At 35.2% G+C, this 22,543-nt stretch overlaps 1 protein-coding gene across 2 annotated transcripts; it reads right to left on the bottom strand.

The window, feature by feature from the left end:
- Nucleotides 1-957: 957 nt before the first annotated feature.
- LOC142357417 (E3 ubiquitin-protein ligase TRIM9-like) lies at nucleotides 958-20,010 on the bottom strand. Of its 2 annotated transcripts, none has more exons than XM_075409055.1 (2): nucleotides 19,978-20,010; nucleotides 958-2,693 (listed from the first exon to the last, which is right to left on the bottom strand). In XM_075409055.1, the coding sequence occupies exons 1-2, from the start codon at nucleotides 19,993-19,995 to the stop codon at nucleotides 1,416-1,418; spliced, it is 1,296 nt and encodes a 431-aa protein (XP_075265170.1). In that variant the 5' UTR covers nucleotides 19,996-20,010; the 3' UTR covers nucleotides 958-1,415. The 2 variants fall into 2 exon arrangements, with proteins under 2 accessions (XP_075265170.1, XP_075265171.1); XM_075409056.1 differs by lacking the exon at nucleotides 19,978-20,010 and adding an exon at nucleotides 13,359-13,382.
- Nucleotides 20,011-22,543: the final 2,533 nt, after the last annotated feature.

Raw genomic sequence — 22,543 nt, 5'->3', positions numbered from 1 at the left:
AACTCAGCGCAGTTTGCCAAATATTAAATCAATACTTTATCGTCGACAAAAATATAACGTTCTTCATGCGTCCTCAATAAAAATTATAATAATCTCAACGACTTGCAACAAGCACATATTTACACTAATATGTGTCCCTTGGCCATAGTTTCATTTATAGGAAACTTATAACAGATCATTGACTTTTCAACAAAGATGACGTGAGCCTTGAACCAGTCGAAGGTCAAATAGTCAACTAAGTGTTTCGGGGCGGAACACGTGCAATTTATTGTCATAGATCTGAAAGGCACGTCGTCGTCACTATTGTGAAAGTTCCAAATCGCAATTCTTCATGTTTTAATATAGCGGAATGGGATCGGCCAGTTTGATTTGTGTCGAAAATTTTCCAAAATTCCTAATTGTCTGATTTTCACTGTACAGAATATAATTGAACCCATCATCTCCAATTTTCCTACCTCTCCTTCTTTATGCTTCGTTTATCTGTACACGTACCATTTGTACGGAGTGTGGTTCCATGTACTAACCCATTGGGCTGAGTGTGGACGGTGATACTAAACCAAAAGGCTGAGTGTGTAACATTCTGCCCACTCTTCAGGCAGAACAACAAACATCATGCGCATTCAAATCGCTGACTGCACGCGCTCTGTTCAGGATGTTTGCTTGGTTTAAACTGGAGATTCAATGACTCAGAACTGTTTAAACTTCACATTCAATGCCTCAGTGCTGAGATACTCTGTGGGCCGACTCCGGGATGCTACTTCAAAAATTTAGGGGATTTTTTTTCTCAGTTGTGCTAAACTATTGTCGGATGGCTTTAGTTGTTCTCCCTGCATATTTTTACAATTATGGCAACACATATTATTGTACAAGCTCAAGTAAGTGAACCGCTGTTTTTCTGTGTCGTTTATACTTTATTTAACTCAAGTCAAAACTGACTGTTAAGAGGCTAAAAGAAAATTAGGTTGAAAATAGTTTATAATTGTTAAAGCACGCAAGTTGAAATTGAACATTTGGTCAGTATAAGTTATGACATTTGACGATCCATAAATATCTAATCGAAATCTGACTAAAAGCTATGCGAAAAATCAATGCAATGATCAAAGAGTCACAATTAAGTTATTCAAAATGAAGACAAAACACAATCACTAAAAATTGGATTCTTTTTTTTAGTTTTTAACTCAATCATTTCCTGTTGAACAAGTAAATCCATCTTTTTTTCTTTGAGATTTATGCTGATAAAGATTACTTAATTGATTGAATTTTGTCTTCAGATGTCTTGAACTGTCAATCTATAATGTGTTTTGCATCTGAAAAGTGTTTGTCTTGTTGAAATTTGTCCCTGATTTGCTCATGAAGTAATTCAATCGAATACTCTCAAATTCAGATGCTGTGTCATCAGTTTAGTACTTTGACCTCTAGCTCACCTCTGGAGGGGTCAATCCTGTGTGAATTGTGGCTTGAACATTTCTGTTGAGACTGATAGCTGGGTAGAATAGCCCACCTACTTCTTGAAGTACAAAAGTATCCAAAAATTTCCCGTCTACGAAAAATGTTAACATATGCTTTTCGAGGTTAATGAGAACTCCGACAACGCTTCCCAGGCCAATTCCTCCTGTGTTACCTTGTGAGTGAACATTATTGTGCATGAAATAACTCCGCTTTCTGTCAATATACAATGCCCATGACTTACAATCCTTGCCTAACATGCAATCGCGAGGCACGTCTTGGCGTGCGATTCCAAAAGCTGGATCAGGCAAGCTGTCGTAGCGGTCAATCGTAATTTCCCAGTAATGTTTACCCTTAGAGAATCCTATGCTTCCGAGAACTACTCTCTCGTCAAAACTGCTGCTTGTTACTGTCGAGTTCTGATTGGACAAAATCAAATCCGAATGACAGTCGTCGCCATTTAAGGTGAACCAGGCAACTTTTGAAGTGCTTAGTGCCACCACTTCGCTGTGGGCACTGACACCGCACTCGTTGAAGCACCGAACCCGCGCCCGATACGACATTCCAAAGTGCAATCCGTCTATTGTGCAAACCGTCTCCTTACCCCTGTAAACTTCCCGAAAACGACCCATTTTTCCATCGTCAATTTCCAATATATACCCATCAACCCACGTCGACGAATGACTGCGCCAAGAAAAAGAGACACTGTTATTTTCAGCATAGCATTCATCGGTGACAATTAGCGGCGATGTTGGGGTTTCAAGTTTGCAAAAGTTTAACTCCTCTGCCAGCTTCCGAACATGAGAGCAGTCGATTTTGTACCGAAACGAGCGATTCGTGTCGTCCGATTCGTCGTGCAGTTTTCGACGCCACTGCATGTCAGATTCGTAGACCCTCTTCAAAACGGGACCCGAAATCTGAAGGAAACTGATTTGGTCTGATTCTTGCAGAACTTCAAGGCAATATTCGATTAGACCGGTTGTTTGTCGCAAATATTGAGTACATTCTTGGCTGCTCTTTTTGAACACTTGTTGTTTCCGTTGTTTTTCCCGTTCCAACTCGGCTATGAGCTGTTCTTTGCGACGTTGCAGTGCCTCGATTACGCAATCGAATTCGCAGACCACACGGGTTTCGAAGGATACTGCGTCTTCTTGGAGGCTTTCGGAGGATCCCTTGAAGTTGGCAACCAAGTCTTTCGCTTGCTTAGCTTTGTCTGAGAGAGAGTTCAGTCCTTGTGAAATTTCACTCTGAAACACAAAATATTCATAGAAAAGATCATTTTGGACTGTTTAATTTTGGAGTGATATTCACTGAGCATGTTTTCGCATTTTGGATTCAAAACAAGTTGCCTCGTACAAATTATCTATCCAATATCTGCTAGATAATCATTTCAAATATTCTACGGGGACCACTTTGAGCCTCCATAAATCTGGACACTTCTTGCGCAGTGTTATAATTTTACATCTTGATGTCATGGTTGATCTTTCTAGGTTATCTTGGAAAGATCGTGTTTACAATTTGTGTGTGACATATAAAAAGATCTTGCAAGTTCTTCTGAATCTTGATAATTACTTGCCATGTAATGTAGTAAGATAAAGGCAAGATGGTGGCGGCCTAGCAAGCCGATAGGCAAGCAAGCCGAATTTTAAAAATGAGGTCAAGAAAGCCGAAAAATTTTGGGATACACGTATCTTAAGTTGCCCCTGGCGGGCCGGTACGCGATTTCCGGATTACATTCCACAGCAGATGAGAGGCATGACCATGGATAGCGGTCCGCTGAGGCTCGTACCCACTCAATGTCTAAAAATTGACGTATTTTTGTTTTTTTTGGTGCATTGGAATGTATTATGCACTATAATACTACGCGCAGCTTTGATTGTAACGGCTAACAATGTATTATTTCTGATAGATTACATAACTTTACATAACTTTCGGCTTGTTTTTCTGTCGGCCTACTTTTACTTCGGCTTCCTTTGCGTTCCCCAGGCAAGATACGAAATTAGCGTGGGTAATGGATGAACTTTTCTGATTTTGATAGATGACGTAACGGTGACGTCTTAACAAATAGACGTACCAAAATATAGAATTTTCAACGAATGTGATTGGTTGAGAAATTTAAAACACTCTACCTTTATGCGTTCAATTAGCCTAAATTGGACATAGCCTAATGCTAGATTATAATTTTTACCGCATCGGGCCATGCCTCGCGGGCCATGGCCATGCCTCAGCGGCCCGTAGGACTTGATATGAATCTATCACAACCGAACTTGAGACCAGTTTCCCCCAAAAAAGTATAATTTTGCCTTTTCGGCTTATCGCAATTTCTGAGCTATTTTACGTTAACGCGCATATCCAGCCAATCAGAAAACATTATTCCTATTTTCTCGATTGTGATTGGCCAGCAATAAAATTTCTATATTTTGGTACGTCTGCCATTTTCACTAGCGCCTGACGTAACAAACATTTTAAATTCACTTAAATGCAATTGCCTCGTGTGCTTGGAGCAGATATATAAGCAGATATATCAAATATTTGGCTAGTATATTTATGGTTATTAAAGAAAACAAACTAATCAAACATAATTGGAATTTGTAATTAAATAAAACATGAATTTTTCGACGAACGGAATGTAAGCCCAAATAATAGTAAGCCGACGTACAAAACAAACCGAAACTTATGTAATTATTGTATAATCACTCAGAAATAATTAACCGTTACAATCATTACTGCGTGTAGTATTTTAATTTATAATGTATTCCAGTGCACCAAAGAAACGAATTTCAATTTTTAGACATCAAGTGATTGCGGGAACAGCGGACCGCTGTCCAAGGCCAAGCCTCTCATGCACTGTAGCATTTAATGCGGACACAGGGGCCGGTTATCGCGGGGAAACCGTAACGGGCGCGAAGCGTGCCCACCCGTCCACCAGAGACGACTTAAAATACTGGTATCTTAATTTTTCGGCTTAGTTGACCTCATTTCCCAAATTCGGCTTGCCTACCTACTGGCTTGCTTGAACGCCAGCAAAATTTTCTAACACCTCATTGAACATCAACAAAGCAGGAGCAAAAATAATGCGCAACCGGACCTAAGGCCAAGTCAATTTCAGTACTGGGAAGTCTCATTTCATTACTGATTCAGAGCTATGATCTTGTCACTTTTTACACTTGGCAGTCTTAATCCAAGCCTGGGCCGAGATTTAGCAAGTCTAAGTCCAAGTCTGATCTAAGTTTTGGCAAGTCCAAATTCAAGCCTGATTAAAGACTTGGCTATTCTAAATCCAAGTCTGATTTAAGACTTGGCAAGTCTAAATCCAAGTCACGGCGGAAAAAACGGCTGCAAACGGCCCATAACTATCTGAAGCGACCCATTTTGACCTCCCGGGGTACTACAGTACCGTTTGCTATCAGTTGGTCAGTTCGGTATTGATTTGCCAGACCCCGGGAAAATGGATGAAAATAGACCTCGAAATCGTGGCACGCTACAAAAATTTCCATTAGAAAAATCTTCATTCGAAAAATTTTGATAAGTTGGTTTTGACTTGGTAATCAACTTCCAAGTGTTATCCAAGTCATGGCTAGGACTTGTCAGACTTGTAAGACTTGTATTTAGACTTGCCCAGTATTGGGAAACGAAATAAGACTTGGATTTAGAGTTGAACAGTACTGATATGGAATTGGAGTTCGGTCCGGTCATTCATTTTTGTTCAACTATTATTATGCACAGTGTAATAATTTGTGATAACTCTGAAGTTAACAGTAGAAAACATTCTAAATAAAACGACAGGAATAGTATCGACTAAAATAGCATTTACAGAAAGCATTAAATCAGAGCAAAAAATAATTGGAATTTTTGCTATTACGTTTACTTTTTTATTCCACGCTCATATGTTATCACAACGTGGAGAGCGCTTCAAATTTTGAAGTAGCGTTTGTCAATCTTTTTTGATTAATCGATTACTTTACATGTAACCATTGCGCCATTCTATTCACCCTCCTCCTGTTAAGGGAGGCTACCGCTGCACCCACTAAAATGGGCTCTTTTTCCGGGCACATAATTCAATTTTGTTACATCACACGGGCGCTGTGGTATCTATGTTTAAAAGAGGAAGCAACTAATTTAACACGCGTTATCATTTTGTCACCATATGGCCTACTAAAATTCCAGCCGAAAAACAATCAAATTTTATTCAATACTATAAAAAAGGTATAATTGGTAAAGTTTATGAAATTTTGTATTATTTTGTAAAAATTGTATTTTGTAAATTTTGTTACAGTATTGAGATAAGGGTGTCAGTTATTTTGCTCGATCCTAAGAACATGTAAAAAGATAAAGCTCAGGCTTGTTGATTGATTCTGCCAATTGAACCAGAACATGTTTTAATAAAAGGTTGAATAACAAAATGGAGCAGACCAAGCGTCTCATTGGCTGATGATGAGATGATTGAAGCTCTAAACCGAAGTTCACAAAGACGATCCGCTTCAGCAGGAACACTATCTCGGTAAAATATAGCAGACAATTTTATACTGAACTTTCTCAAAGTATTCGACTGACTCCAGTTTATTTAAAATTTTGGGTTCTGTGGCTTGAATGTACAATTTTTGGCTAACTGAGACATCGGTCGCTTAGGGTGTCAGGTGATAGTAAGTATTTGAGAAGTAATGATGGTATTAATACCCGGGGGCTTGAAAAGAACAAGCGCCTCATTAGAATTCGACACGCGAAAATCTCATTTGTAGCATTTGCGCACCGCTTTGCACGTTTATACGTACGTGTGCATGTTTGTGTGTCCGTTCATAAGTTCACCCCTCCCCCCCCCCCCCCCCACACACACACTCTCCTCCCCTGGCAAACCTCCCCTTTCCCCTTCTACCTTCCCCCCTTTCTACCACCAGTCCGCCGTCCGCCGATCGAAATTATCACACTTGCAATTTATAATAGAAAGCGGGGAAAATGAATGAATTGAAAAAATTGAGGAAAAATTCAGCCATCTATCAACTTTTGTTCATGGGCTCCAATGTATTGTGAAACGGTGACCAAATGGGTAGTGGAACAAAGGCAATCGTCTACTTTATTGAGGGCAGCCGTTCCATTAAAAGCCATCCGCATAATCCTCCCTGCTTGTCCAGAGGATTTAAAAGTTGACAATTACAGACTGCAGTTTTGTCTGTTTAACACAAAACTACAGACAGCCCAGACAGCTTCGTGAATGAATTGAACAGACTTCATTGAGGGAAGAGAAAAAGAAAACAAAAGCACAAGTCCTAAAAGTCCAACTGTTGTTTTTTTGAAAAGTTTTATATTTCTATTTATTAACTCCATCAACGAAAAAATCATTGTTTTATGAGTTGTACAACTTTGTAAGCCTGAAAAATTCCAGGTGTTTAATTTATGGCCTCAAATAGAGGAATGAAATTAGGACAGTGTGTTGGGGAGGGGGGGTTCCTCCTAATGAAGAAGATATACATGTTGAGCAGTGGTCGAGTTGCAAGTAATGTATGGATGGCAATTGGATCGAGGAGGGTTGAAAATGGGTCAAATTGGTTTTTTTGTTTTACAATTCAGTAATAGTAGGTTCATAGCTTCATAGAAACCAGGCACCTCATTTGTACGCCAGTTTAAATTACAAATAGAACAAAACGGAGAGTGAACTTTCAAAAAGGGTAAAATTCGATAACTGCGATTATAGGCGTGATTATGCGTATATTACATGTCATTAAGCCTTTTTTAAATCTTGCTAAACATTTGTTGCTCAACAAGAGTGCACAGCCATAGCAAAACAGCACTACTACTGAGGGTAAAACACAGCTAAAACCTGAAAATTGGAGTCCCAAATTCTTTCGCCTTAAACCAATTTTTTTCTCGCGCCTAAACAGAATGTTTCATATCAACTTTAACAATTGAGATGGGTTAAGTTGTTTTTAGGGTAAAATTACCTAAACTTTATTTAGTATGTGTCATTAAGTTGCGCTGGGTGCAGCAACGGGTTGTTTTTATCATTTTTTATGAATTTGCAAATATTTGCAATTTTCGCCTTGGTTTGCAAAAATTTGCAAATTTGACCTTCAGCAGTGAAAATTTGCAAATATTTGCAAATTTGACATTACGTTTGGACTAGGGCTTTCACATCTGTAATATAACCTTGTCTCACCCAATGAGCGGAGTGTGCTAAACAATTATACAAACTAAATGTTGACAAAAACGGAAATGTACGATATGTATGATTTTGTGTTATATTTGATAAATTAGTACTCATAGAACAGGTTACAGGATTCAATGTACGAAAAATTGATTTCAAAATGAAAATTCTCTTGGTAAAATAAATATTGGCAAAAATATTGGCAAAACCTTGTCTCACCCAATGAGCGGAGTGTGCTAAACAATTATACAAACTAAATGTTGACAAAAACGGAAATGTACGATATGTATGATTTTGTGTTATAATTGATAAATTAGTACTCATAGAACAGGTTACAGGATTCAATGTACGAAAAATTGATTTCAAAATGAAAATTCTCTTGGTAAAATAAATATTGGCAAAAATGTTAAAAGTATTTTAGGTGACCCAAACGCTGAGACTTAGAACAGACTTTTCAATGACAAAGAGGCAACAAAAAGAGACTGAATGAGTAAGTGAGCCCAGTATAGTCTCTGACGTATGTAATTACATTAGTTGGGAATACGGAGGTGTCGCGTAATGCCTACTATGGGAGCAGCTCTGATATGAAAGAAGAAGTAAAAGGACAGCTAAATAACAGTTTGTGCAGCATAGCAAGTGATTAAAAAAGAATGAAGAAACAAAAGACCATCTTAAGGATGTTTAGCGCAGAAACATAGACAATGTCACAACAATGTTACCTAATGTACATAATGTGGCTTTTGTCTTATTCACATAATCGTACTGAATAACGATATAACAATATACTGGTGGTCAAGTGATGCGACTATCGCGTACACCTATCCAACACACTCTTCATGTGCAAATGGGTCCCAATTGGCGACACTAATACACGGAAAATAGAGTTGAAAGTTGTCTTTACTTCATTTAAAACATTTTAATCGCCATTCCATGTTTTTGGTTTGATTGAACGCCACAAAATAAGTAATGGAGAAAGTTCTCCTAATTTCATGATATCAATATTGCTCCTGAATACCATTTGGTTGTCTATGTTGTCTTTCGGTTACTTGAATGGCAAAAATCTGGGTTTATAAATGATTAGGATACATGTCAACTGTCAGCAAAACACAAATAAACTACGACACAAACTCATTCCTTTTTTTTCAATTTTGCTGATGCTTAATAGTTTCAAAAACTGCATGCATGTTCAAAAATTGCGAGTTTTAAAATTAAAGAGTGGAACAACAAGGATTAAAAAGAATGGTACAGTGGCGAACTTGGTAGCCAACTCAATTTAAACTTGAGGCCTCACTTGCAGTTAACAAAGCATAACTTTAATCGCTCATTCTCAAGGTCTTTCATGACACGGCTCGAACTCTAAAAAGACTTGAACCGTTTTGAATTTTAGTCACCAGCATTTAGCCACGTGAAACCTTCCGTAAACCTCGATTGAAGACCCCGGGTAAATTATTTCTTGATTTTTCCCGACAGCAAATTTGGTAGGAAAGTGTCAAAATTGTTGAACACCATAAAACGTGTTCAGACATGCTTCATTGATTTCAAGATGTCCCCAAAACAATGTTCAGTAAACAACTAAAAATAACAAGTGTATTGTTCCCAATTTTGACTGACAATTCCGCTATTGAGTCTTGATGGAGTCAATAAAATATTAAAACACCAAAAACGTCCAAATATTTCAATTAAACCGTCAAACTGAAAATCAATCTCTGCTTTTCAATTCGTGTCACAGCCAGATCCTAGAGTTGTTTTTGTTTGCTTTCTATTTTCTATGATACAGAAATTATGAATTATACAATTTCGTTTTGCGTCAATCAATGAAAAGCTTAAGAATTTGTTGAACTTGGTCCTATTTAGTCAGTAATCGCCCACGTCATCCTAATCTGGAAGTTTCTGAGGAATTTTTCAGGTGTGTCTTGTTGTAAGCCGATTAAGAGCTGAAAACTGTTCATTTTCTCCGTATTTTCTGTCACAAAACAAACCAAAACCGATTTAATCACTATTTAGAGAGCTATTACTAAAAGAGGTCCGTTAGAAATAAACGCTTCGTTTCCCGTTCAATCAGGTAAAATGCAGATGAAATACGTCAAAACTAAACACCGTTATATTTTAATCTTCTTTGTTTACATATTCATATGGGACTTGAGAGCTTGTTTTATCGTCAACTTCCAACCCAACATTTTCCGCATATAAAAGCTATGAACTTTATGGTGCATTTTTGGATACAGGAGAATTATTCCCACCAGAACAAATAATTAATCAACATGGAATTGAAACAAGGAGGCTCGATAATGAGCGATCGCACATAATGTTCCGACCCCGCTCAACCATATTTTTTTTAAGTTAATTGCCTACCAATTGAGGAAGAGAAAAAAAACTTTCAAAATTTGATGAATTGATCGAAAATTGGTGTAATCATTTAAAAAAATCGCTTTAAACACAAATCACCGAGCAAATTGAATGATGCCTTATTAGAGGGTTAGGGGGCAGATGCTGTTAAGGGACCAAGAGACAATACCAACTACAAAATCAAATAAAAACAAAATGCATTAATTACGACCAAAACTCAATGTCTAACATTTTTTAAAGAACTTCATAAAAAAGTGAAAATAGCATCAGATAAAAACTAAAGTGAACAAACTGAATTGAATTTCACAAAAACAGATATGTCACCTGTCTTTAGTGAGAAAAACAACAAGTACACAAACGAAACAAAACGGGGAAAAGTTTAAAAAAAACATTTATACTTTTTGAAATTAATTTTAAAGTCATGAAAACCATTAACTGCCAACTGAAATCCTTATATGGCTTTATTTTGTACCATATATGCCTTCATTTTGTACTATTTCAGCGTCTGAAATCATTATATGGCTTCATCTCAACGACATAGGAAGCCGTTGAGATCTGTCATTCTGCAAAATATCAGGCAACAACAAAAAGAACAATTATGGACAAGAATCAAAGTCAATTATATTTCGCGAGAAAATGATGTCAAAGCAATTAAAATCAACGTTTTTTTACTAAAAGACACTGACAATGATCAATTGCGCTTTTTTCAAAGCCACTAATGTTATATTTGACTCGGCATTAATGTGACAACTTAACAACGAATATATGTAGGACAGAAAACTTCCAACAGTTCAACGCAAACACAGTGTTGAAGCAATAAAATTCATAAGCTCTTCGCTGAAATTATAATGTATGTTTGTTGGCTATCTTTTGCTCGTAAAATTAATTTTTCAGTAATTGAGCTTTGATTTGAAAAGGTTTTGATTTGTATTTTTTATTGAAAAAACAAATAAGGCACAAATTTTTTTTAAAAGCGCACTCTCACAATTCGAATAAATTTGTGATTGAAAAATTGCATAAGTTATACACAACTAGTCGTCATTTTGCAGCTCCTCCATTAAAACGAATAGTAATTCCAAATTTTACAAAATAGCTAATGCGACAAAGCTCAATGTGTCAAAACTAAATAATGAAATTTGGACAAATATCGAGCTATATTAGCAGAAGACCATTAATTAGCAAATGAAAGCAAATTGATAGTTTGTTTATTAGCACCTCAGATAGCGGAGAAGGCCTTTGAATCTTTTCACTCAGTCATAGGATCACAAAAACAACAACGAATGCCGGCAAAACTCCAGACTTCCTACAAATGTGCGAAAACACTTTGTCATAGCAACAAAAACCCTCAGCTAAAAAAATAACCAGAATTATGAGAATTCAAAACTGATTACTTATAATTAACATAAATATATTTTTAAGAAGTTCATAACAAGAAACATTCATAACATGAAATAATTATAACATGAAAATATTTATATTTGTAACATGAATTATTTATAAACTGAACATGTTTGCAATATTTATAATACGAAATTTTCATAACAAGAAATAATTATTACTAGAGCGTATTAACAAAATTTATAACATTAAATATTTTGAACAAGTACGTTTTATAACACGAATAATATCCATTCGGCTATTTTTCTATTTGGACTAAATCAAAGCACGATATTTCTCAGAAATAAAAACAAATTAACACCAGCCCCCCTTCAATGTATAATGTTATTTAAAATCTGTACTACTTTTTACATCTCATAAAATCTTCCTTCGTTTTTACTGCAAGCAAGTACAGTGACGGAGCCGGATTCGATTGTTCATCACGACGGGAATTTTTCCTGCGTAGTGTGAATGGTTCCCAATACCTCCAACGAGTAACAGGCTGCAGATTGAGGGTCCCACTCAGCACGTGTCGCCTCCCTTTCATCATGGACTCTTTTTCGGCACATCACGCTTTCAAGCAATTGAAGCCGCTCGGGGTCTAATGAAAATACGTGAGGTATATATGATCCCATGAAACATGAATTTTTCTGATCCATCAAAATAATCGCCAACAGTGCAATAAAATCCAAAAAACTTCCCGCAAACTCCAAAATGATCTATATTTCAGTTAACATTGTACGACAATATAATCAACACGTGACAAGATAAAACAAACAACTTCACGATTATCAATACCTCAGATAAAAAAAAACAATAAAAAACAACTTCTGAAAGTTTCACACACACACACACACAACTTCAAAAAAACACAAACTTTTGAAGACCTTTGGTTATACTTTTCTGTCAAAATAACTCCTCTCATTCTGATTCACGGGTAAAATTTCGAACCACAGCCCTCCTGTATCCCCCCCACACGTTTCAACTCATCTAACTACACAAACGCAACATAAATCCTACACCCTCCCACACCCTCCCCGCACAATCCTAAATCCCAATTTCAGCGCCCAACCAAACCCTCAACCCGTTTGAGAAAATTTTATTACAACAACTATAACTATGTTGTATTAATATTTCTTTTACTGTAGGTTATATTAATGTAACTTATGATCTACTTCAAAGTTATTATAATGTAATTCCGACAATTGATAGTTATAGGAGCCGCCATTTTGAAATTTCGACTAAATAACAGATTTTCCAAATTTTTCTTTTGCACGGTCTCTACTGTTTTTTGTCTTTAATAATAACATTTAATATATACATTTTGAAAATGGTTACACAGCACATATTAAGGACCATATATATTGTAGTCGGAGCTCTGTTCTGGTCAACCAGAGTGCAGTCGGAGGCAGAGTCTGGCCATTGGCAGGGCCGACATCTATAAGTTCTGGCCAGTTCGCACTCTGGGTGGTCGGGCATTTAGATTTGAAACTGATTTTTTAATGATTCATTAATGCTTGTTATTAATATTTTCCTCGCAAACGCTGAATAACTATGACACGTCGGGATACGTACTTGTTTTTTCCGGGTTAATAAAAACTGTATTCTGTTCAGAAACGTATATAGTAAACCGAATTAGGAAAACCGAAATTTGATTCTCTATACCAATAACAGCACAAAGATTATCAATCTCCAATACACCTTCCCAATAACACGAGCAAGAAGAAGCAATTACAGATAAACGATGAAAAACACGAAAGACATGAACACCCTTTTTTTAAAAAATGTCAATTATGGCGGTCATTAAACAATTTTGTAGTAATTTTTTTCTTTCTTCTAAATTTTTCTTTAATTAAAAACACTCACTTTAAATTGTGCTCCCGAAACCCCTTTTTTTAAAAAAAGACTATAATATCCATTATAAAAAGAATATTATCCATTCGGCTATTTTTCTTTTTGGAATAAATCAAAGCACGATATTTCTCAGAAATAAAAACAAATTAACACCAGCCCCCCTTCAACGTATAATGTTATTTAAAATCTGTACTACTTTGTACATCTCATAAAATCTTCCTTAATTTTTACTGCAAGCAAGTACAGTGACGGAGCCCGATTCGTTTGTTCATCACGACGGGAATTTTTCCTGCGTAGTGTGAATGGTTCCCAATTCCTCGAACGGGTAAGAGGCTGCAGCCTGAGGGTCCCACTCAGCACGTGTCGCCTCCCTTTCATCATGGACTCTTTTTCGGCACATCACGCTTTCAAGCAGATGAAGCCGCTCGGGGTCTAATGAAAATACGGTGAGGAATATATGATCCCATGAAACTTGGATTTTTTCTGATCCGTCAAATTAATTATCAACGGTGCAATACTTTCCAAAAAACTTTCCGCGAACTCCAAAATGATCTACACATCACTCAACATTGTCCGACAATATAATCAACACGTGACAAGATAAAACAAACAACTTCACGATAATCAACACTTCACGCCATAAGATAAAAACAATAAAAACAACTTCCGAAACAGTTTCGCGCACGCACACACACACAACTTCAAAAATACACAAACTTTTGAAGACCTGTGAGTAAACTTTTCTGTCAAAATACCTTCTCTCATTCTGATTAACGGGTCAGAGTTTGAACCACACCCCTCCTGTACCCCCCACACGTTTCAACTCATCTAATTACACAAACGCAACATAAATCCTCCGCCCTACCACCCCCCCCCCCACAACCCTCAATCCCAATTTCAGCGCCCAACCGAAGCCCTCAACCCGTTTGAGAAATTTTTATTACAACAACTATAACTATGTTTTAATAATATTTCTTTTACTATAAGTTATATTATTATAACTTATGATCTACTTCAAAGTTATCATAATGTAATTCCGACAATTAATAGTTATAGGGGCCGCCATTTTGAAGTATTGACTAATTAACAGATTTTCCAAATTTTCGTTTCCCACGGTCTCTACTATTTATTGTCTTAATTAATAACATTTATTACGTACATTTTGAAAATATTGTTACACAGCACATATTAAGGACCATGTATATTGTAGTCGGAGCTCTGTTCTGGTCAACCAGAGTGCAGTCAGAGGCAGAGTCTGGCCATTGGCAGGGCCGACATCTATAAGTTCTGGCCAGTTCGCACTCTGGGTGGTCGGGCATTTAGATTTGAAACTGATTTTTTAATGATTCATTAATGCTTGTTATTAATATTTTCCTCGCAAACGCTGAATAACTATGACACGTCGGGATACGTACTTGTTTTTTCCGGGTTAATAAAAACTGTATTCTGTTCAGAAACGTATATAACAAACCGAATTAGGAAAACCGAAATTTGAGTCTCTATACCAATAACAGCACAAAGATTAACAATCTCCAATACACCTTCCCAATAACACGAGCAAGAAGGAGCAATTACAGATAAACGATGAAAAACACGAAAGACATGAACACCCTTTTTTAAAAAATGTCATTTATGGCGGTCATTAAACAATTTTGTAGTAATTTTTTTCTTTCTTCTAAATTTTTCTTTAATTAAAAACACTCACTTTAAATTTTGCTCCCGAAACCCCTTTTTTAAAAAAAAGACTATATTATCCATTATAAAAAGAATATTATCCATTCGGCTATTTTTCTTTTTGGATTAAATCAAAGCACGATATTTCTCAGAAATAAAAACAAATTAACACCAGCCCCCCTTCAATGTATAATGTTATTTAAAATCTGTACTACTTTGTACATCTCATAAAATCTTCCTTCGTTTTTACTGCAAGCAAGTACAGTGACGGAGCCGGATTCGTTTGTTCATCACGACGGGTTTGTTCATTTCCTGCGTAGTGTGAATGGTTCCCAATTCCTCGAACGGGTAAGAGGCTGCAGCCTGAGGGTCCCACTCAGCACGTGTCGCCTCCCTTTCATCATGGACTCTTTTTCGGCACATCACGCTTTCAAGCAGATGAAGCCGCTCGGGGTCTAATGAAAATACGGTGAGGTATATATGATCCCATGAAACATGAATTTTTCTGATCCATCAAAATAAGCATCAACAGTGCAATAAAATCCAAAAAACTTCCCCAAACTCCAATATGATCTATATTTCAGTTAACATTGTACGACAATATAATCAACACGTGACAATATAAAACAAACAACTTCACGATTATCAATACCTCAGATTAAAAAAAACAATAAAAAACAACTTCTGAAAGTTTCACACACACACACACACAACTTCAAAAAAACACAAACTTTTGAAGACCTTTGATTATACTTTTCTGTCAAAATAACTCCTCTCATTCTGATTAACGGGTAAAATTTCGAACCACACCCCTCCTGTAACCCCCCCCCCCCCACACGTTTCAACTCATCTAACTACACAAACGCAACATAAATCCTCCACCCTCCCACACCCTCTCCGCACAATCCTAAATCCCAATTTCAGCGCCCAACCAAACCCTCAACCCGTTTGAGAAAATTTTATTACAACAACTATAACTATGTTGTATTAATATTTCTTTTACTGTAGGTTATATTAATGTAACTTATGATCTACTTCAAAGTTATTATAATGTAATTCCGACAATTGATAGTTATAGGAGCCGCCATTTTGAAATTTCGACTAAATAACAGCTTTTCCAAATTTTTCTTTTGCTCGGTCTCTACTGTTTTTTGTCTTTAATAATAACATTTAATATATACATTTTGAAAATGGTTACACAGCACATATTAAGGACCATATATATTGTAGTCGGAGCTCTGTTCTGGTCAACCAGAGTGCAGTCGGAGGCAGAGTCTGGCCATTGGTAGGGCCGACATCTATAAGTTCTGGCCAGTTCGCACTCTGGGTGGTCGGGCAATTAGATTTGAAACTGATTTTTTAATGATTCATTAATGCTTGTTATTAATATTTTCCTCGCAAACGCTGAATAACTATGACACGTCCGGATACGTACTTGTTTTTTCCGTGTTAATAAAAACTGTATTCTGTTCAGAAACGCAAATAGTACACCGAATTAAGAAAACCCAAATTTGATTCTCTATACCAATAACAGTATCAAGATTAACAATTTTTGCTTAACGGTTGTTTAACGCTACTGATTAAGATAGTCTCAGGCTCCAAAAAAGTTGCCCATGCTTGAACAAACCGTGGAAAGTAATTGCAGTTTAATATATAAAAATTGTGCCTACTGAATGTATATATACTCAATTAAATCACCTTTTATAAATATTTATTTATATATATATATATATATATATATATATGTATATACATATATATATATATAAATATATACATATATAAGTCTATATATATATATATATATATATATATATATATATATATATATATAGAGCACCAAATGTAGTGATGTATATATATATATATATATATATATATATATATATATATATATAAGCTAGGCCGCTTTTTTTCTTATTCTTCAATCAGATGCTCACTTTTGGTTGGCGTATTCTGAAAAAAAGCACACTATAGACTCCAGAATCTAATTTTAATTTTTTATTTAAAAAAAGTACAAATTTTTGTCGGCGTTTGAAAAGGGGGGTTTGTTCAAAAAAACTTGGAGGAAAACAATAAAAGGAGAATAAATTTTTTAATTGCACAAAAAAAATATTATGCACTATAACAATTTGTTCAAACAAAAACAAAGTAACAGTTTATTTTTAACTTCTCAATAACATTAAAATACCAAGAAACGGATTCTTTCCTTCAAAGCAATTATTTTAAAATTTTGCTCTTTATAAATATAAGCAATATGTTTCCGATTTAATAAAAAAACGAACTTCATAGAAGCTGGTATCCGATAAAATTTAAACAATACGTTAAAATACTTACAAAAAAAAGCAAAGAAAAATATATAGCCTCCTTTTTCTCAAACTATTTCCAAAAAAACTACCGTGTAGTTAGTTGCTCTGGTTTTGTTTATTATTAAAATGACTCCATGTGCAAACTGCTATACTCCTTGTGTGCAACTAAACCATAGAAAACAACACAACAAACACAACAAAAGAAAAGAATCCAAAAAACACAACAACATGAAGTAAATTGTTTATCTTTCTGCGCCTGAGATCTTTATGTTTCTTAAGCGCCTTAAAGACACAATATTGTTATAAATTAAATTTTCCACATTGAAGACGGTTCTATTGAAGGAGGAATCATAAAAAATATTTAACTTTTTTATATGAGGAAGACGAAAGTCAATTCGTCTTCCTCATATTTTGTAAAATAGGATACTTTTTTTGTAAAATAGAATTTAATTGCCAATTTCTGTGGGCACTTAAGTTGAACCTAAAATCAACCTCACCTACATCTTTTGAAAATTGACTTAACTCTTAACTCACAGAATTTTCCAAACTTTTTATATGTGATAGAAATACAACAAAAATTCTGTTTGTGGAAAAAAGAAAAGGATAGAAGGTTTTTTTGTTGATTTTTCCTTACTGTTCAAATAATTTGCTAATATATTCACCCAATTGAATTTCTTTTGAAAGGCTATTATAGTTAAGAGAAATTGTGGAGCCGTCACTAGTTTACTTTAGTTTTCAATAAGGAAAGAAGACCAAGATAAATCAAGATTATTTAATAATGGAGACCACGCAGATTGCAATAATTCACTTTCGTTTCTTTTAAAAAAAACTGATAGTCAATATAGATTTTGGTTTCAAAATGAAGGCAAGTTTTTGACAAGGTTGAGACTTATGTTGCATCATTCTGTGCTGCCCACAGTCTCGCTCGAGCTGTCTTGTTGTAAATATCTTGCTGCCATGACATGTGCACGGCACCGTCACCGGTAAAATATGATTGGAATGAAAAGACGTATTTTGATTTTTCAACGCCTAGTACAAATCTAGCGCTTTTTTGGCACACTGTTGAAAAATGTTCAAAAACAGGACAAAAGCCCCCATTCAAGTAGAATTTAAGAGATACTTACATACCAACTTATTTGATTGCTTTCAATAATTTGCTTTTTTCATGAAATTTTGTAAATAATAATAATATACAGCTTTTTTGTAAATGAACAGGCATATTGTACCATTAGAACTCTATCTACAGAATTTTGTAGCAACTAGATACAGTGAGAAAGAGGGTTACTCCATTTAGAGGAAAATGTTGTTTAGAGTGAAAAAAGGTTTTCAGGATTATAATCCCTTCAGTTATAAGGAGGAAGATTATAATTATTTCAGGTCCCGTCTAGAACGGCTGATGCTTTTTTGACGGGGGTTCTGTCTTTCTCTAAGACAGCCCTTGAGCGACCGATCCATAATGCCAGCCCTAAATTGACGGCCTGTCAAAACGCCCCAATTTCAGGTGTAAGCCAAAAAAAGTCAATCACTTTGCGTTTCCATAACATTTTTAGCTCTCAATTCGTGCCTATATTCCAACAACAAGAATATTTGCTTCAAAAATTGATCACATCAAAAATGCCAAGTAGTTGAAATATTTCCATCAACATGAAACATGACAACAAAAATTTGATCAAAAGATTACAGGTGAAAACTTAACATTTAAATCGACAGCAAAAATGCAGTATTAAAACATGATGCTGTTAGAATGTGAACAAAAAATGTGTTGAATATTTTGAACAGGAAACAAAGCGTGTGTGTGTTTGTGCGTTTATTATGTAATATGGAATTGGAATGTGTCTTTTTGAGGCGCTAAAGGGAAGTACTTTGTCACAATCCGACAGATAGATTTTCTCGAACTAAAATGTGACACGATGTACAATTGAAAGGAAATGACCTCACGCATCAAATTCTTTAGATAATTTTTTGATGTGAAATCACGTTTCACAGAGACATACAAATCCAAGAAATAAATCTCTAGACAAAAAGCTAAAACAAATCTGTACATAAAATTAAGACAAAATTATCTCAGACAAAAATCTATCAAAATAATCTCAAGGTAACAATATGCGGATCAAAGATCTAATTTTCCATTGATGAATATTTTTTGTAAAAAAACTATTTCTCATTAATTTATTGGGAAACAGTTGAACAAAGGTCTAACTTTCCGCGAATGACAATTTTTGTGGAAAACTATTTGCCTTACAGTTATTGGTATATATCGTAGAAATTTATAATTATTGGAATCATCAGAGGCATTTGCTTTTAATAAGTTCATTAAGATAAGTTCATTGAGGTACTCATGTTTATTAGGCCGAGGACAGGAACATCCATAGAAGAAAAAACAAATTGTATCAACCTGTTTACAAACAAGCAAAATGGAATGAAACTTTTAGATGTTCAAAGCATGCAATATTTATGGTTGATGTAGCGGCTGCTCTCCCACTTATGACATGGAAAACCTTATACCGCCCAGTTCGTTTAGCGGCTTAAATTCTGTTCGGATATTGTTTTTGCAGTTCGGCGGTTCGCTTTTGAAACTGTATATCCGCTATATATTTTAAGTTAGTTCGTTTTATAATTTTCTGCTAAGATTAGTTTTCTCAATATCAAACTAGATTAAGATTGCTAGAGATCGCACAATATCCGCTATATATCCACACGAGTTCAACCATACCAGTCCAACCATACCGTACCAGTTCAACGCATACCAGTTCAATCTGATAGGAAAAATATCTGCCCAAGACCTAAATGTTCAAATTTAAGTTTACGTTGGGTTTTGCTCTATATACTCACGAGTCGAAATATTGCCATCTGGATGCAGTAACTCATGTAATTTGTTGATACAGGACACAGTAACAAACAATTTACTGCTTTCATTGGCCGATTGTAGTTCAAGTTTTGCTCGTTAACATGTTGATCTAAGGCAAACTGCAAAGCCACAATTGAATTCCACTGAGATAAAATGAGGAACAAAAATTAGAGGATAGCAAAAGCGCAATGAGAAAGTAGTTTCACTCACTAGAAAGCGAAACAAGGAGTTTCGCTCACTAGAAAGAAGATGCGATTTGTGTTTACTAAGATTGAGCAACAGGTTGACAGAATTTCAAAACAGGTGGCAAACATCAAAAGTAAACAGCGATTTCGTAAACCAAATATCATTACAAACATAAGGGCCTTTAGATGTCAATTGAAAACATTATCTAGTTCCTTGTATATTCTTTGTAATATTTATTCATTGATACTCAGTCATCAGACTGCAAACAAAAGCAAAAAACGGGCAAAACAAAAGAATTCGATTCGAAATTAAAAAAACACTTGGCTGAAGGCATCGAAATGATGAAATTCTCGGTTGAATTTCGGTTAGAAACTATTCTGGTCTGTAATAAACAGAAAAAAAACAAAAAAAAATTGCTAAATTTGTTTTTAAAAAACATTGCTTCAATGGAATCAAAAATTTTTGTATTGCCAAAAGCCACGAAGAGACCAAAACTAGCCTGGATAATGCGGGGCGTTCCATTGGTAAGCAAAACAGATACTTCAGCAACAGATTGTCAATATATCAAAATTGAAAGATTCATTTTGCATATTGATTGTTTTAAATTAGCACAAAATCGGCAAAATGTTTATTCCAGAACACTCTTAGAGGTCGAGAAAGTAGAACTAGCCTTTTTTGAATTAATTCAAGCATCCGTCAATTGTTTGAGATCTGAATCTCCAGCAAATTTGAAAAAAAATGGCCCATCAATTATTCAGCTAAAACTGTCGGATCAAAGAAGTCAGCAAACTTCCTCTGGTTCTCTAGGTAAATCCAATTTTTAGCATAATTAACAAAAAATTTAGCAAACAATTTCGAAAAATGTGAACAAAAACAACGCATATCATTCCAATGTTCACAAATCCTTGGACCTTGATAACTGCCTAGAAAAAACGAAATTCAAAAAATATTTTAAATTCCAAATTCTACGCCGTACGGGCTTTCTAATGATACCAATCAGAGCTCTCTACGATTAATATACCGATCGGCCAAAACTGACTGAACAAAAGAAACATTTGAGCATATAGCTCCTCCCCTCCACTAAAGTGGATCGGAACAATAAAGTTGTTTATATATAGCATATAGATATAAAATAAAATACGCATCAAAAGATTACATGTGATTTTTCCATAAACGCATTTCACTCAAAGTGCCATTATAACCGAACGAATTTTCACTTTCCCTAAACGATTTTCAAAAGTTTTTTCTATTCTTATTTTGATCTGTTTTTGTAGACAATTATATTGTGACAAAAATCGGAGAGATTAAAATGGTAATCCATATAGAAAATAAAGCTATTCACTTTTCTCTATAGCCTGAGATTTATGTTATTCTATGACACTTTATTTCCAAAAAAAACTTTTGTGAAAACTGGATGATCGGTTATCTTATCTGAAACAAGGAGTATCTGGTGTTGGGAAATATTTACTGACGTTGAACAATTTTGAAATTTTTCCTGACTTGTGAACGTTAATGACTTATAAAAACTGAACATGATTTTTAATCTGGCATGATGTTGAACAAATGTTTCGTATATATCACTGGACGGCTGATTTCAGTTTTTATATTGATGGTCAGATACCATTCCATTTCGAGTAATTTATTTTAAAAGAGACACACCATCAAAATTTGATCGTATAATGAAATCAAGGAATCCTTGTGAAAAATTAGGAGTCGTTTGCCTTTAAATTTTTTTCAGTCGCTGTCTACTTAACCTAAATCTAATTTAACCGATCAAACTGTGAAAAGTGATACATTAACTTTAAAAAGTTTTGAATTACCGTATTGAACATTTCCCCCATTAATAGAACAAATTAGAAAGAAAAGGTCTGTATTTGCCAACTTGCGCGATAATGTGTTAGGCTTTAAATAAAAGTCAGGCGTTTTCAGGCTTATTAAGCATTCGATTTCTTGGACGTTTAGAGAATTGAGGGGTAATTAAACTGATAAAAGGCACACCTGGTTCTTTTATTCAAATGGACAGGCATCGAGGGGAATTTTCAGCCGAAAGGTCACAAATTTGTTTATTTTTCCACAAAGCTGTTTACTCTTCCCAGTTTTATCGATCGGCGTGTAGGCTTTCAGTGAGACACGCGTAAAGATTTCCATTTATCTTTGTTCTATATTTGTATATATATAAATATATATATATATATATTGCTTCTTCAATTTGAGCGCCAATTTTTTTATTTCTCCTTGCAAGTGAACAGCTTTTTGAACAAGAGAAAAGCAATCAAAGCTGCCAATTTTTAGCTCCATTTACTGAAAAATAACTTCAATCTTTAGATCTTCATTTTTTGTTTTAGGATACTTGATAGAACTATA

Source organism: Convolutriloba macropyga, unplaced genomic scaffold, assembly GCF_964194025.1.
Source record: "Convolutriloba macropyga unplaced genomic scaffold, txConMacr16.3 SCAFFOLD_2115, whole genome shotgun sequence".
Taxonomy (NCBI): Eukaryota; Metazoa; Xenacoelomorpha; order Acoela; family Convolutidae; genus Convolutriloba; species Convolutriloba macropyga.
This window is presented reverse-complemented; position numbering and strand designations above follow the sequence as displayed.